The sequence below is a fragment of the Artemia sp. Qi Xiang Cuo genome, chromosome 1 (genome assembly GCF_049724085.1).
Source record: "Artemia sp. Qi Xiang Cuo chromosome 1, ASM4972408v1, whole genome shotgun sequence".
Classification (NCBI taxonomy): Eukaryota; Metazoa; Arthropoda; class Branchiopoda; order Anostraca; family Artemiidae; genus Artemia; species Artemia sp. Qi Xiang Cuo.
The window spans coordinates 62577428-62594579 of NC_142794.1; the positions used below are offsets into that span (position 1 = coordinate 62577428).

Below are 17152 nucleotides of genomic sequence, written 5' to 3' on the forward strand. Positions count from 1 at the left end.
TACAATTTGTATATGTACAAAAAACTCTGTCCTTTAGTTTTCTTCTTCTATATAGCGGTAAACATAAGAAATGATATGTGGTAATAGATCATCAGGATTCAATTTGTATTAGTCTTGACGGGAAAAGTCAGGGCCACGTTTTCTACAATATAGTTGTAACTTCATTTTTATTAAATCTCTTTTTATAGTCAATAATATTACTCTGATTCATATTATAAAATTCATGTGTTTCAATATGCTTATTGAAAGCAATGTCACATTCAAAATTCTCATATGAAGAGGTCACTGTCTGTAACAGCCAAATAGAAGTCTATAGGTGTATAATCAAAGTCGCCAGTATCTTAATAACGATGTCGTAAAAACCAGACTATTTTATTATTCCAGCAATTGAAGCGTAGTCCATTTTCTTCTTCCCAAAACAATTTAAAACCTGTGACGATACCAGTTTCTTAAAAATAAACTGAACTCCCGCTTTGGGTTTTTCGCAATCAAGGCGGTGTAATTATTTGCCCATTGATCACATTTATCATAGTGACAATTGGAACACAAGAATCCTCTATTCTGAGAGTCACAAATCTCTTCAAGATAGGAATCACAGTCTTTAATTTGCACTGCATATCCTCTAGGCAATTTACACGGATTGCATAATTTACACATTTCAGGAAAATTACAATTCTCACATGATGACCAGCTGCCCAAAGTATGCAAACATAATGGACATGTGTAAAACATTTTTCAATGTGGACTGTCTCACTTCCAAAAATCAACTGACTCACGATCAATAAAAACGTCTTCTAGACTGACATCACAAACATGTTTAGAAATGATTTCTTACAAAATGGCCGTTTAAGTAGTGGATAAAAGCAAAACCACAATATCATTTTGTTTTGTATCAAAATAATATATCTATAAATTGAGTAAAAGCAGCTGGGCCCTGACGACAAAGTTTCATGCAATACTCCAAAGTTGGGGAATCAGTTCCCATTATATCGCTAAACATTTCTCGCGAAAATATTTTTCTTTGAAGCGATAATTCCAGAAAGTCATCATCTAAAATTAAGTATTTTTCCAATTTTACTAGATTACGTCATATTTTCTGGTTCTCGAATCTAGCCATTTCAACACTCTCGCTACCAATTACAGACTAAGATAATTTCGCTAGTAACAAACCGTTTTTATAGATTGTTTTCTTCAATATATTTCGCTAGCGTATTTAATCTGTCTTGTAGTTCCTGTATATGCACTATATTCACTTTAGCCGCAGAGCATATTGTTCTTCCGACTTGAATTTGCCTAATGATATAACATATCCTGCATACATCTTATATGATATAGCATATATACATAATGGGCATGTGTAAAACATTTTTCGATGCTGACACTCTCACTTTCAGAAAGAAACTGACACTCAAACAACAAAAACGTCTCCTAGGAGCGTTAAAAATGCCCATCTAAATAGCGATTAAGAGAAAAACAACAATATCATTTTGTTTTGTTTCAATTAAAATATCTATAAATTGAGTAAAAGCTTGGGGACCACGACGAAAATAGTCCAAAGCTGGGGAATCGGTTCCCATTATATCGTTGAGCATCTCTCGAGAAGCTTTCTTTGTAGAGATAATTCCAGAAAGTCTTCATCTAAAACTAGCCATTGTTCCAATTTTACAAGATTACGTAAGATTTTCTGATTCTTAAGTCTATCGATTTTAACACTCTAACTACCAGATACAGACTAACCGTCTTCTATAAATTGTTCTCTTAATGTATTTTGCTAGCGCATTTAATCCATCTTGTAGTCTCTGTATATGCACTATATTCACCTTAGCCGCAAAGCGCAATTGTTCTTCCGACTTGAATTGGCTTAACGTTATAACATATCCATTATACATCATGTCCCATTGTATGGTTAGCCGTGAACCCCTTGTAATTTCCACCAACACCTTAGGCTCTCTAGGTCCCGTTTCATCAACACTTTCAATATTCAATAATGTATAAGCATCCATTCTCATGTTGACTACCCCACTTCCAGAAAGAAACTGATTTTCGATCAATATAATGGCTTCTATCGCCTGGGAACGCGTCTAGACATGAGGAATTTTGTCAGGGCGGGGATCATGCCAAGGGCGGAAATCTTGCCTGGAGACAGGGCTCTGCTAGAAACAGCTGACTGCATTGTACAGTGCAAGGGTGTGTCGCGTGACGTCAGAAGGCTGTCCCGGGAATTTGATAGGGGTGTTGTGACGTCAGAGGGCTGTATTGGGAAAAGGAATAGGGCTGTCGTTGAAGTTCCTATCACGATACTACTATTGTGAATTACTAAATAATTTCATCAGATCAGAGGTGGCAATTTTGAGGGGGTCTGGGGGGCCCATTGCCCTCTCGGATTTTGAAACTACCCTTCTTTTGGTATTTTCATTAAAAGGGACGAATACCCTTCGCACAAAAGTTGAGACAAATCATTATCCCTCTAATTTTTGTGAATCGGTAACTCCTGGAAAAGGAGTTTCTCTGTCTCTGTCTGTCTCTCTCTCTCTCTCTCTCTCTCTCTCTCTCTCTCTCTCTCTCTCTCTCTCTGTCTCTCTCTCTCTCTCTCTCTCTCTCTCTCTCTCTCTCTCTCTCTCTCTCTCTCTCTCTCTCTCTCTCTCTCTCTCTCTCTCTCTCTCTCTCTCTCTCTCTCTCTGTTTTGACTAGATTATTGGGATAGCATGCTTAGAATCAAAACCAGCAAGGAATTTTCTTTTTGATTTCTCCTCACTAAATGTTTCACGCACCTGCTGAAATTAGCGTCTCAGTATTTTAATTATTATAGGTCACAGGAACCAACGTTTGGCATAAGCCCTGTGTTGAACCTGCAACAGACCCAACATATTCTGTATCAAAGTGTGAACTAGGCTGTTTTACTGAGCACCATTTCAAATTGTCAAATTTAGGAACAGAGAATTGGTGTCGCTTACCTTTTATGACAGAGGTAATTTACTAAATCTCTCCCATTTCTACGGGTTTTCACTCTCTTTCTCTTTCTCTCTGTCTCTCTCTCTTTCCCTCTCTCTCTTATCAAATAAAAATATATATATATATATATATATATATATATATATATATATATATATATATATATATATATATATATATATATATATATATATATATATATATATATATATATATATATATATATATATATATATATATATATATATATATATATATATATATATATATATATATATATATATATATATATATATATATATATATATATATATATATATATATATATATATATATATATATATATATATATATATATATATATATATATATATATATATATATATATATATATATATATATATATATATATATATATATATATATATATATATATATATATATATATATATATATATATACTGTTTTCACACTAGCTCCAGCCCTCCACACGACACCAGCCCTCATCTACTAGGAGATTTTCAACCTATTTCACCCCGAAAATAAACTAAATATCCCATTAAACACTATATTATTGAAAACAGAGAAGTCCACCCTTTCTTTACTAGTGTTTGATACTCTAAGCATTTCACCTCACAATGTTACACTATTACTGCCCTGTGAGATACCTCTGTCATCGCCCCATCTCCCCCAAAACACTTTTCAGACATTTCTTGTTAAAAGTTCCACTTCAAGTCATCCCTTTGGGTACTCGCAGGAAATTCTCCGCACAATACCACACTATAACTACTCTCTAACACCCCTTCTGTCATCGCCCAATCTCCCTCCAAAAACAAATTTCAGAAATTTCTTGCTAAAAGTCTTACTTTAAGTCCTTCATTAGGGTTTTCGCAAGCAATTTACGCCACAGTGCAGCACTATAACTACTCTCCAGCATCCCTCTGTCATCGCCCCATCTCCCCAAAACACTTTACAGTCATTTTTTGTAAAAAATTTTACTTCAACTCATTCTTTCGGGTTTTGGCAAGCAATTCACACCACAGCCCAGACTATAACTACTCTCTAGAATCTCTACGACACCTTCCATCATCATTGTAAGCGTCGTATAACGTTTGAAACACACACGCACACAAACACTCGAAAACACACTCACAAACACAAAACACACCCACAAACACACACACAAAACACACACAGACACGAAAACACACACATATACACACAAAAACACACATACAGACACACACTAACAAATCACACACATACAAACGCAAGCACACACAAAGACATATACACACACACAAACACACACACAAACAAAAAAACACACACACAAACACACATGCACAGAACACAAATACACACACGCGCACACATAAAAACACACACGAACACAAAACACACACAAACAAACACAGACAAAAAACACACAAACACAAAAACACACAAATACACACACACACACACACACACAAACACAGACACACACACACAAACACATACACGAACACAAAACACACATGCACAAAAACACACACACACAAAAAAAAACAGACAAAAAAACACACAAAGACACACACACACACACAAAACACACAAACACACAAAACACACACACAAAACGTACACACACACAAAAACACACAACACCACGCCATTGGAATTTCTTCCTTGAACTGCAAGACCTAGAAAAGCTTTGATCTGATTTACCTTGTCACTTTAACACTCTCTTGATGTTTCAGTGGAATTTTTTCGTTGAAATTTAAGGCTTTGAATATTTTTTGTTGTGTTATGTCATGATTTACCTTGTCAAACTTATACTCTCTTGATGTTTCAAAGTTCGTTTTGGAATTTTCGTCTTGAAATGTAACACTTGGAATATTTTATTAGCGTTCTGTCTTGTCACCGTTACATTATGTAGATATTTCAAAGTTCAGTTTGGAATTTTTTCCTTGATATGCAAGACTTGGAATATCTTACTAGTGGTTTACCTTGTCACTGTTACACTCCCTTGATGTTTCAAAGTTTATTTTGGTATTTTTGTCTTGAAATATAACACTTGGAATATTTTCGTAGTGTTGTGTCTTGTCACCGTTACATTCTGTAGATGTTTCATAGTTCAATTTAGTTCAATTTGGAATTTTTCCTTGAAATGTAAGACTTGGAATTTTCTGTACTGTTGTATCGTGGTTTACCATGTCACCGAAACACTTTCTTGATGTTTCAAAGTTCATTTTGTAATTTTTTTATTGAAATGTAACACTTGGAATATTTTTGTAGTGTTGCGTCGTGGTTTACCTTGACAGTGTTACATTCTTTCGATGTTTAAATGTTCAGTTTGAAATTGTTTCCTTGAAATGTGAGACTTGGAATATTTTAGGAGTAATTTACCTTGTTACTGTTACATTCTGTTAATGTTTCATAGTTCATTTTGGGATTTTCTCGTTGAAATGTAACACTTAGAATATTTTCATAGTGATGTAGTGATAAACCACTACAAAAATATTCTGAGTCTTACATTTGAATTAAAAAAAATCCCGAAATGAACTTTGAAACATCAACAGAATGTATCAGTGACATGGTGGGTCACAAGAGAACAGTATAAAAATATTCCACGTCTTACATTTCGAGACAAAAATTCCAAAATGAACTTTGAAACATCAAGAGAGTGTAACAGTGACAAGGTAAAGCACTACTAAAACATTTCAAATCTTATATTTCAAGGAAAAAATTCCAAACAGAAATTTGGAACATCAAGAGAGTGTAACGGTACAAGACACAACGCTACGAAAATATTCCAAGTCTTATACTTCAATGACAAATTTAAAAATGAACTTTTAAACATCAAGAGAGTGTAACAGTGACAAGATAACCCATGATACAACAGTACAAAAAATACCATGTCTTACGTTTCAACAAAAAAAAAATCCAAAATGAACATTGAAACATCAAGAGAGTGTAAGTGTGACAAGGTAAATCATAACATAACACTACAAAAAATTCCAAGTCTTACATTTGAAGGAAAAATTGCAAATGAATTTTAAAACATCAACTAAATGTAGCAGTGACAAGGCAAACCAGTACAAAATATTCCAAATTTTACATTTCAACGAAAAAATCCTGAAATGAACTTTGAAACATCAGCATTTTGTAACATTGACATGGTGAACCAGGAGAAAAGAGTACAAAAATATTCCAAGTCTTACATTTGAAGGAAAAAATTCCAAATGAATGTTTAAACATCAACTGAATGTAGTAGTGACAAGAAACCTCACTACGAAAATATTCCAAGTGTTACATTTCAACGAGAAAATCCTGAAATTGTCTGTGTGTCTGTTTGTCTGTGTGTCAGTTTGTCTTTATGTCTGTTTGTCTGTGTGTCTGTTCGTCTGTGTGTCTGTTTGTCTGTCTGTATGTGTTTCTGTTTGTCTGTGTCTCTGTTTCTCTGTGTGTCTGTTTGTCTGTGTGTCTGTGTGTCTGTGTGTCTGTGTGTCTGTGTGTCTGTGTGTCTGTGTGTCTGTTTGTCTGTGTATCTGTTTGTCTGTGTGTCTTTTTTTCTATGTGTCTGTTTGTCCGTGTGTCTTTTTGTCTGTGTGTCTGTTTGTCTGTGTGTCTGTTTGTCTGCGTGTCTGTGTGTCTGTGTGTCTGTGTGTCTGTCTGTCAAACTTTAGAAGACGCTTACAATGATGATGGAAGGTGTCGTAGGTATTCTAGAGAGAAGTTACAGCATGGCACTGGGGCGTGAATTGCCTGTGAGAACCCAAATGAATGAATTGAAGTAAAACTTTTAACAGAAAATGTCCGGAAAGTGTTTTAGTGGAGATGGGGCGATGACAGAGGTATGTAACAGGGGCATTAATAGTGTAACATTGTGAGGTGAAATGCTTAGAGTATAAAACACTAGTAAAAAAGGGGTGTGACTTCTCTGTTTTCAAAAATATAGTGTTTAATGGGATATTTTAGTTTATTTTCGGGGTGAAATAGGTTGAAAATATACTTTTAAGCATACTTTTTAATGGTTTGGGTATCTACCCTTCTCGCAAGATGATCTTCCACGCTCTCCCATTAGGTATCTTTGCTTAAGATATACATCGTCGTTAACACGCAGCACGCGTGTGTGTGTGTGCCATGCTGAAGCCCCCTGGGGTCCTTTTAGTCTAGCTTAGGAGATACACTGGCATCATTCATATTAGACTTGGTCACGGAAATCCTGGGAATATTCCATAAAAAGAATGCACCAAAATCGCTTGGAATCATGCCAATAAAGAAGAGACATTAGAACGCCAGGAATCTTTGGTGGGTTTCCATGGGTGTGAATCTTGCTAGCTTAACTATAGAAACAGGGATGATGTGACGTTAAAGGGTTGGCGTTGGAATTCTATGATAATTTCCCTATTATTACTACATTTTAAGGTATCTTGAGCAAGACCGTTTTTTAACCTCCTTTATCGCCTAGCCGAATTCCGGATTCCGTCCCAGAAATGAGTATACACTGACAAAACTTCCCCGCAGTGCGCTGGATAGATGGGAACCAGAATTTCTCGAAATAGAATTCTCCCTCTTTTGCGTGTTTTGATATTTTTGCTGAAAAAACTTGCCCTTGGGGCTCCTCAGGCTGAGACAAACCGCTCGGGGGACAGGACACTACTTCGGGGGTAACCAGCAAGCAGGTCGGTACCTTAGTGGACGGAGGCAGGGTAACAATAAATAACCACTTGAAAATTACCGCATTTTGTAACGAAACATTATAAATATAACATTGTTCGACAGTGTTCAATCTTGTTAAATATTCATACATTTATCTTAATGAAATGGATATTTTTGGTAAAAGTCTTTCAATAATACCTCTTAATATGGTTTAAATATACCACTAATATCAGCTCGCCCAGGGGATGGGGTCTGGAGGCATATGGTGATGGAGGGGGGTGATGCGATGGCGATGTGGAGTTTTTGTGGTGCATCATGATAGGCTTGGGTTGCAAAAACTTAAATCACAGAATTTAAAGGCATAATTTTATTAGAAAATGTCTGATATGTCTTGGGGGAGATGTGGCGATGCCATGGGGGTGTTTAATATCATTCATAATTTACCAAGGTGGTATGCATTGTCATTGACTAGTATACTCTAAAGCTTAAAGATAAGTTGGGAGGTGTTAAATGAATTTTTCACTAGAGGGGGGTGAAATCTAACAATACTTAATGAAACGATGCATTTCTTTAAAAGTCTTTCAAAAATACCTCTTAATATGGTATAAATGTATCACTAATATGAGGTCACCCAAGGGGCGGGGTGAGGAGGGGGTGGGGGTACTGGTGTCAGATGTGTGAAATGCTATGGTGTTTTAGAATATTTTGTGGGACATCATGACTGCCTTGGGTTCCAAAAAACTTGAATCACAGGATTTAAAGACATAATTTGTAATGGGAAATGCCTAAAAAATGTCTTGGTGGAGATGATGTCTTGTCAGGGTGGGGGGAGGGGTCATGTAATGTCATTATGGGGTGATCTACAGCTTAAAAGTTAGGATGGAGACATTGTGGAATTTTTCCCATGGAAGAGATGAAAGTCTGACAGGTACTCAAAGAAATGGATATTTTCCTTAGCAGCTCTTAATTTTTCTTGAATTTCATCTAATATCAACCTTATTACTCCAAACCCATGTCTAATATCACTCCCCCTCTCCTACCCTCTGTGATTGCAGGCTAGAAGCCCAAGTTTTCTATAATAGAGGGTTCTTTTTCCGTATATTATGATATGGCATTTTCATCTTTTAATTTTTTTCTGTTAATTTGTTTTTATTTACAATGTCTGCATCTCTCAAACCTGAGATGCGTCTCTCATACCTATTTGTTTACATAATTTAAGCACGCATTTCCCCTTTCTTACTAAAAACACCTTGAGAGCTGTTGCCTCTGGATATGGATGTTCGCCGAGTGTGTGCCAAATTTTGGTTGTAAACACGTCATTCTAGTGTTTGCCAGAAATGGGAAGCTCAAGTATCACGCAATAGGTTATTTTCAGAATATGGTACCAGATACAAAATATTGCAAATGGTTTCATGGACGACTTGCTTGGGGCACTGTAACATTGGAAGGGAATGACTTTTCGAGTCCTGACGGGGTCAGGAACTATAGAAAAGAAAAAATATGAAAGGTGTTTCGGGCGAACAATGAAACGCCGAAAAAGAAGTTTTCTTGAGGCTTTTGGGAGAAAATGTCCAAATGATACTATCTGGCAGTGATGGTTGCGCCATCCATGCGTAAGATGCGGTGACTTTACATAAAGTGTGTATCGCCATTAAGTTAATGTATTAAGTTAATAAAAAAATCACTTGGGGGTTTCGGGACGAAAAAAAGTATTACGTAACGGTGTTGCACAATAATTACATAGGGTGTGTGCCCTCGTAACGTTATAAGTGGGGACTCCCCCATGGGACCTGTCGCAAAGTTAGGCATATTAGTCCTCTCTATTTGAAACGGGGTAAGTCGTATGACGTCATTGGGGTCCAGAGGGGTGTGTCACGGAGTCTTGGCAACTTTGCTCCCTTTAATAGAATCGGTAACCACATTGCGTAGTTGCGAGGGGTTAAGAGCTCCACCCTTCTATTAAAACTTGTGTATTATACGGACCATATTTTAGGTATGTATGTCTGGACTCTTGCCAAGGGTGGAAATCTAGCCTAGAAACAGGGCTCCGATAGAAACAGCTGACCGCATTCTACAGGCGATAGGGTGACGTCAGAGGGCTGTCACAGAAAAACAAAGGGGTATGTCATAGAAAAACACCTGACCTAACCAAACCATTGAACTTTTGCCAAGGACATTGAACTCTTGCTAAAAAAGGGAATCTTGCCAGGGGTGGGAATCTTGCCAACTAGAAACAGGTGCGAGGGGCTCCCCATTCCGTATCATACCGATCACATTCCAGTTTCTACCACCTGGGGACGTGTCTAGACATGATTTCGCCTAGAAACAGGTGCGAGGTTGTGTTTTTGCAATTTTGCCAGGGTGTGTTGTGACGTCAGAGGGCTGCCGTAGAAATTCACCTCACCTAACCCAACCATTGAACTCTTGCCCAGGACACTGAACTCCTGCCAAAAATGGGAATCTTGCCAGCTAGAAACAGGTGCGAGGGTAACGTCAGAGGGCTGTCACAGAAAAACAAAGGGGTGTGTCATAGAAAAAACACCTGACCTAACCGAACCATTGAACTCTTGCCAAAGACATTGAACTCTTGTCAAAAATGGGAATCTTGCAAGGGGTGGAAATCTTGCCAACTAGAAACAGGTGCGAGGGGCTCCCCATATTCTTCCGTGTTATATCGACCACATTCCAGTTTCTACCACCTGGGGACGTGTCTAGACATGATTCTGCCTAGAACCAGGTGCGAGGGTGTTTCCTCGAAATCTCGCCTGGGTGTGTTGTGGTGTCAGAGGGCTGCCGTAGAAATTCACCTGACCTAACCCAGCCATTGAACTCTTGCCAAGGACATTGAATTCTTGCCAAAAATGGGAATCTTACCAGCTAGAAACAGCTTCGAGGGGACGTCAGAGGGCATGACTTTGAATCCTATGGGAAAAGGGGTAGGGATGTCTTTGAAACTCAATGCTAATTTCCCTAGAGATGTCTTTGAAGTAATTAATAGGATACTACTCGTTTTAGCACATTCTCAAAATGTTCTGCCGATTTCTATTAACTCTATCCTCTAGGCTTAGTAAATACTAGAACCTTATTTGCAGTTTAACCAAATTAAGATAAATTTTAAACAGTATAGTTCAGTATAACATTAATCAACAGCATATCATCATAATTGAACAGTTTTATTTCTTATTTTAGGGTAAATACAAATCTACAAGACTTTGCTCTACCTCTGAGGAATACCAACAGACTGAATCTTTAGTGTTCAAAATGCTTGAAGATGGTTTGTGGGTAAGCAGTGAAACTTTTTGGAAATATGAATTCTCACGTACTTGTAAAAAAAATCATGTGAATATGCCTGGATCCCTCCTCCCCCTTATAGATACACTCTGTTACGTTTTAAGGGGAAAGTTTCGAGCTTGTAACTTTCTAGCTTAACCCCATTTTGATATGAGACTTACTAACTCCTAATTTCTTGAGCTAGAAATGGCAGGTGCCTAAGACTTCGATGACTTTTTGCCCGACAGATTAAATCGGACCTTTCCCACTCCTGCGTCCGTTTTTACTCCTGCCTCATGTTCCTATGATTCCTATGCAGGGTCATCCTGAAGCTTATTTTATTGGGGGGGGGGATCTTCGTATATTTTACCGAATCGCTACTTGATTTATGCCGAATTTTCTGCAGAAATCAAGAATGCTGCTAAATTTCGACCGATTTTGCAAAATTTATGCCGAAACTATCGCCTTCGGTGAAAATTTTACCGAATATCAAAAAGTTCAGGGTGGCCCTCCCCCTCCCCCAGGACGCCCCTGTTCCTATGCTACCGGACCAAAACTTGGATATAGCCATTTTACTCAATCAAACAGTTCGTGGTATTGAACTGTAAATAAAAAGTGCGAATAGTAAATAATAGGCCCAATAGTGACCAAAACTCTAAAAAACAGACCTTAAAGATCAATAGGGTGTACCAAGAGAATTGAATTTTTATACTCATTCCAGCAGTATAAAAATTAGTAAGTGTAGTGTTACCCATAAAAAAATACCAGCCTTAGGAAATATCGCTGATATTCGAAAAAAAGGGGGCGGGGGAATTTAACCTAGCGATTGTAATGAAAATCATTATTAGATTCTTCATATCAGGGAACCCTACTGTAGAGGCTTCAAGCTCCTGTATAAAAGCTCCTGTTGGCTATCCTATAGCGTTCTTTTGCAAACGTCTTTCATCATTCTGCTCTGATCAGCGGTCTAAGAACAATGATGAGCATATCATAGAAGTTCTCTGATCATTGTTCTATATAATATATTACAGGTAATTACTTGATAAAAAAAAAAAAAAAAAAAAAAAAAAAAAAACTGTCTCCCTAATTTAGTAACTGAGATAAATGAGCACTTACTCATCCGTCGAATCACCTAGGACAAAACAGTACATGATGGCAGAAAGATGGCGTCCTTCAAACTTTTTACTAACATCAGTGAACTGTAAGATCTTAGAGCAAGGATGAGTGAAAAGAACGGAAATCTTTGCAGAAAGATATGAGATCTTAGAGCAAAATTACGGGCCTTTTGTTTAGCGTAGGTAAAGGCCATTAACAGTGCCTCTGAGGATGACCTGAAACTCCACAGTCCATGGGAAAAGGGCTCTATGTCATGAAATTTACCCATTGTTTGCCTATAGTGATTGCTATTTGAAAATATTCAGAAGTTCCTAGGGGGAATTTTTTGCAGGAGGATTTCCAATAGTGAGAATTATCCGTGGGAGGAATGGTTCTAGGGGGAATTTTCCAGGCGAAATTTGACACGAGGTAAAAGAAATTCCTGGTATGATTGAAAAACAGCTAGTTATCAAATTAAAAAAAAAATTCAACTGAAAGTAAAGAGCAGTATTAAAACTTAAAACGAACAGAATTTTTTCCGTGCGTGTTTTGGGTTCCCCTTCCTCAATTCTTGCTCGTTACGCTAAAGTGTGAATTCTTTTCACAATTCCTTAAGAAAGACTGGTCAAACACAAGGGCCACCGAATTTGAAATATAAATATTTTTGAAGAACTTTAGGAATTTAGAGTAAAGAGCGAGGGCAGAGGAAGAGACAGCTTCCCTCATATACTGAACAATTTTGTTCGTTTTAAGTTTTAATGTTGCTGCTTACTTTCTGTTGAAAAAACGTGTTGTTTTTTTTAACATGATTCAAAGATTGATTAAGTTGACAGCAAAACGATCTAAAGATAAGTAACTAGCCGGCTATTTTCTTATACATCTAAGAGGCGGCGTTTTAGCGCTTTCCAAGTAAACAGCTATGTGCCTTGTATGTTCTTAAAGCCACCGCCATTGCTTTCTACTGACCATGACTCAAGTTTTCATTGGTGGACGTCTACCCAATGTCTCCATAATTTCCTCTACTATTATGGTCCGTTATCTCTTATGGACTTGTTTCCATATAATTGTCTACTTGACCAAACAAGATTTCGTTTGGATTTAACCTGTGGTATTGCGTAAGGAGGTTTACATAGAGTTTTCTTGACTTCTATTGCCCCCTGGGAAAATTTTACCATGTAACAATGCTATCAGCTCTCTTCAGGGGATTTTATGGGCTTTGCAACTGCACCTAAAGATTGCTGTTACCACAAGGTAAGTGAACCAGCACTTCCTCTCTTACTTCCAACCCTCTTGCCGTTTGATCGTGGTCACACTAGGCCTCCAACCAGTTCTGAATTGACAATGAGGTTTTTGTTTGGTCTCGGTCCATTTTCTAAGTCATTCCTGTGTGTTGACCAGGTAACACACATTTCTTCTTCTCCTCCCCCTCCCCTTGCAATAAATTTAGATGTCTTCTTGTGCGGTTCCCATAGATCGATTCGAATTGTAAGCCTGTTTTGTGTCTTTATAAAAAAAAGAAACGATATGGAGATCACTAATCCTACTTCTTTGGTTCATCTCTGACGAATTTCTTAACCTCTCGACTAGAGTCCCAATTAACTTCTCAGCCAGTTAATTTTTTCTAGACGGTCAGCACTGGCACGAATAAGTTTATTTCTTTGAGCCACTTACAGTTTCTGTATCGCTTGAAAAATAAAGTTAATTCCGTTGTCGGTAAGAATATCGAAAGATATCCTCACCCGGGACCGGGAGAAAAAATTGATTAATTCGTCAGCAATCTTCTGTAAATTAGTTGAGTAAAGTGGTATTACCACCGAATGTCTTGCTGCAGTGTTTGTTAGTGGTATATTTCACTTGAAACTGGTTTCGCTATGCTGTAAAGGTCCCACCGGTTCTGTTTCTATTTTGCCGAAAAGAGTTTCAATAATCAGGGAAGGTTTCAATGATAACTTCTCTGTCTGGCACATTCTGGATGTCATCTGGCAGTTGTCACACTCTTCGGAATGTTTTGCTATATATAAATGCATGATTTTCCAAAAGATCTTTCCAAAATTCCGATCGTCATCCTTAACAACTCGGTAAAATATCTTGACCTTTCGAATGAAATGTCTAGCTTCTACAGCCTTAGCCTTAACCTTGAAGTCAAAATTTTTGTGAGGTCTCGCTCATTCTCTGAAAGTCAAGAAACCTTTTTCATTTTGTTCAGATTCCTTGGGGGACTCCAGGTCGTTTGCCTTGCCCTGAGACCCGACCTCTATCCTTTCCCTTTATTTTAGTTTCCGCCTCTTCCGTACTTATCCTCCTCCGTAAAAGAGTGAGACGTCAAAGTAGAATTGCCGTAAATCTCAAATACCAGTTTGCTATTCAACTTACCAACTCTCTCTGGTCCTCGTCATCAGATGCATTATAAGCATCTTAACTTCCAAATCTGCAAGCCTCAAAAACTCTGAAAAATTTTCCACATTTACCGTCAAGACTCTTCTGGATTCTTTTTCTTTCTCTGCTGGGAAAGAAAGAAAAAAAGCTTCCTCCCCTTTCTTTCCACGCTGTTCTTTGTTTGCATAGCCCATCTTCAAACAATCTTTAATTATTTTACAAGTTAGAGCACTAGCTTCAGCAAAAGAAAAAGATTCCCTTTGAGCTTCAAATTGCCTCCTCTGAAGGGATATCTGCAGATGGTATGGTATACCTCATTGGACTTCTATTGGACTGAAATTTCATAAATTATCTCTTCTTTCTTCAATGGTAAAGTTTCGCCAGCTGACCAGTATTTGGTTTCCATCACATTTTCTGTCTGTTTTCTCAGCAAGGTTGGATTAAGACATATAAGCGTATAATATACGTTTCAGTAGTGACAAAATACTTCTCAGGTATTGCTGCCTTAGTCACATGCAAACTTAACATTGTCTCAAACACGGGACCGGACAGAATGGAACAGCACTGAGTACTGTGTGGCACTGTTCCCTGTGCCAGCCGCTTTAAGTTGCAGTGCTATCAAGCAGGCTTAAAATGTGTTTTTATTTCAAATATTTCTGTCTTCTTCATTAGCTTGGGCCTAATTGTGGCGTGTGTTAATGCAGGCTGCTGCTGATTTGCTGCATGTTGCAATGACAAGCTTGACGTTGGGGCTTTCAGTGTTGCCTTAAGCTAATTAAAAGGCGTCACATCCTTTGGATTTCATTATGAGATTTCTATTACCCAAGACCTGAACACTTGCTGAAAGCTTACGAAAGACTTTTATCCCTTCTTTTCCTTACGGCTCCTCGATCCTTGCCTTACAACCTTCTGTCGTAGAAAAAGTCTCAAGGAAAAAAGCTTCTAACTCTGTCGTAATCCCTCCTTTTTAGAACTACTGGACCTTTCCACCAAGCTCCGGGCTATTTTTAAAACCTCACACTTGCTCTTGCATTTTGAGAAGGTCTCTTCCTAGTGGAAATCTCCGACGCTTACTCGTTTAGAGCTTCCGCTGATTTTAAGTGAACTCGACGTAGTGAACTGAACCTAGTCTGTCTCACAGACTAGGTAAGATTCTCAGGCACACTACTTAACCTACTTTAGATTACAAAATTGATTTTCGTTCGCTCAAAAATTTTTCTATAGTCTAGTCAATATCAAAATAAATACAACCTTCCCACTTCAGTAACCAGACAAATTATATCCAAATTTTACCAACAATCTTTGCAATAAAAAACTTGACGGTAACGATAAAGAAAAGAAACAAGTAAAGATATGACATCTGGATTTCACTTTATGGGAAACGGGAAAGCTGGGGGTTTTCTCAAAAGCTTAAACGGACAAACTGAAATTCTAAAAAGAAGGAAAATTCGGTAAATTGATTTAAGTTAGTTATGTTTAGACTTTTCTCTAATGCCTAAAGGAACCAGTGATATTGTAAAAACCAGCAAACTTTTTGTAGTGTGATTCAGTCAGTTACCATTATCAAGGGAGCTCTTCCCACGCAATGTTGCCATATTAGCTTATATCCTGCTAGACTGGCTTATTTTGACGGTGGTGGGAGTGAATTTATTTTTTAATTTACCCTGCTTAAGTCTTGGCTTATTTGATTGTGCTCTACCTTGTTTTTTGGTGGGAATTACATTTTTGGGAAGAAAATATTTTCTTGAAGTTGATACTGGTAAGAAGAAAGCTCTGTGGTTTCTTGCATCCCAAAAGTTTTCTAAGTAATAAGTTACTCATACTTTGCATTGTCTATATAACTCAGGTTTTACATAGTCTTCAAACATATATTAATAATAATAATGTATTTCTCATCCGTCTACAAAAAGGGGACTGACGGAGTACTATATAAAAAGAAAAAAGGAACATGGACACTAAAAACTTATTTTCACTATAAATAATCAAATCAATTCTATATAAGGAGGACTGCTCTTCGTACACTATGCATAAGAAAACTTTCAGCAAGGGTAACAACGGATGAATTGGTGAGTCAGCCTGGAAATTTCGAAACTTCGTTGAGTTTTTTACACTTGTGTCGCATTATGTCGCATAAAACTGCAGCCAAAAACGGATCAAATTTAGCAGATCACTTTTTGGTTCACAAATTTGGTTGTTTCTGCGTGAAAGCACAGCAGTGTGAACCGAAGGTCAGCAAGCAAAAGTAGATTTGGATTTGGGACAAAATGTTGTCTGGCTAATTTGTGGCTTGTTTTTCAAAGGCTCTATCCAAGGGTAAGCAAGCGAGGTAAAAGTGGAGTGGGATTTGGCTGCAAAACGTTGTCTGGCTTATTTTAATTTTTTTTTCATGGGCTCTGGCTTATTTATCAAAGGTTCTGGCTTATGTTTTGGTTCGCCTTCCGGCATCACTGGAGCCATAAGTACCTGGGCATGTCAGATCCCAGCACATAAAATGATAAAAAAAAAAAGATCGGCTGAATTGATTCATAGTGCCCAAAACTTTGATATTTTCTGATTGGTTCGGAACCTTAGAATCCCAGATGCATCTATCTTAAGAAACTGTTTTTCTATCTACTCCCTCGATTAATACAGCGTCCAGTTTTCTTTTACGATGTATGGACTTTCTAGCATTTGGAGATTTTGAAGGGCTGGTAACCCCACCCATGTTTGCGGTAGCCTAACACGGTGATTTTTGTTTTTCTTGGTTTTTGCTGATGTTATAACCACACAATAAAAAGCCAAGTGTTCATATTGCATGCCGTTATCGGTTAAT

At 37.5% G+C, this 17152-nt stretch overlaps 1 protein-coding gene across 1 annotated transcript in view; it reads left to right on the forward strand.

Annotated features, from left to right (window-relative positions):
* The window catches only part of LOC148956575 (uncharacterized), a 91473-nt gene that overhangs the window by 60237 nt on the left and 14084 nt on the right, over positions 1 to 17152 (forward strand). Inside the window, exons 7-8 of the mRNA XM_089091244.1 lie at positions 2810 to 2968; positions 10789 to 10881. Coding sequence (XP_088947370.1) covers positions 2810 to 2968; positions 10789 to 10881 — 252 coding nt within the window. The remainder of the gene's footprint in view (positions 1 to 2809; positions 2969 to 10788; positions 10882 to 17152) is intronic.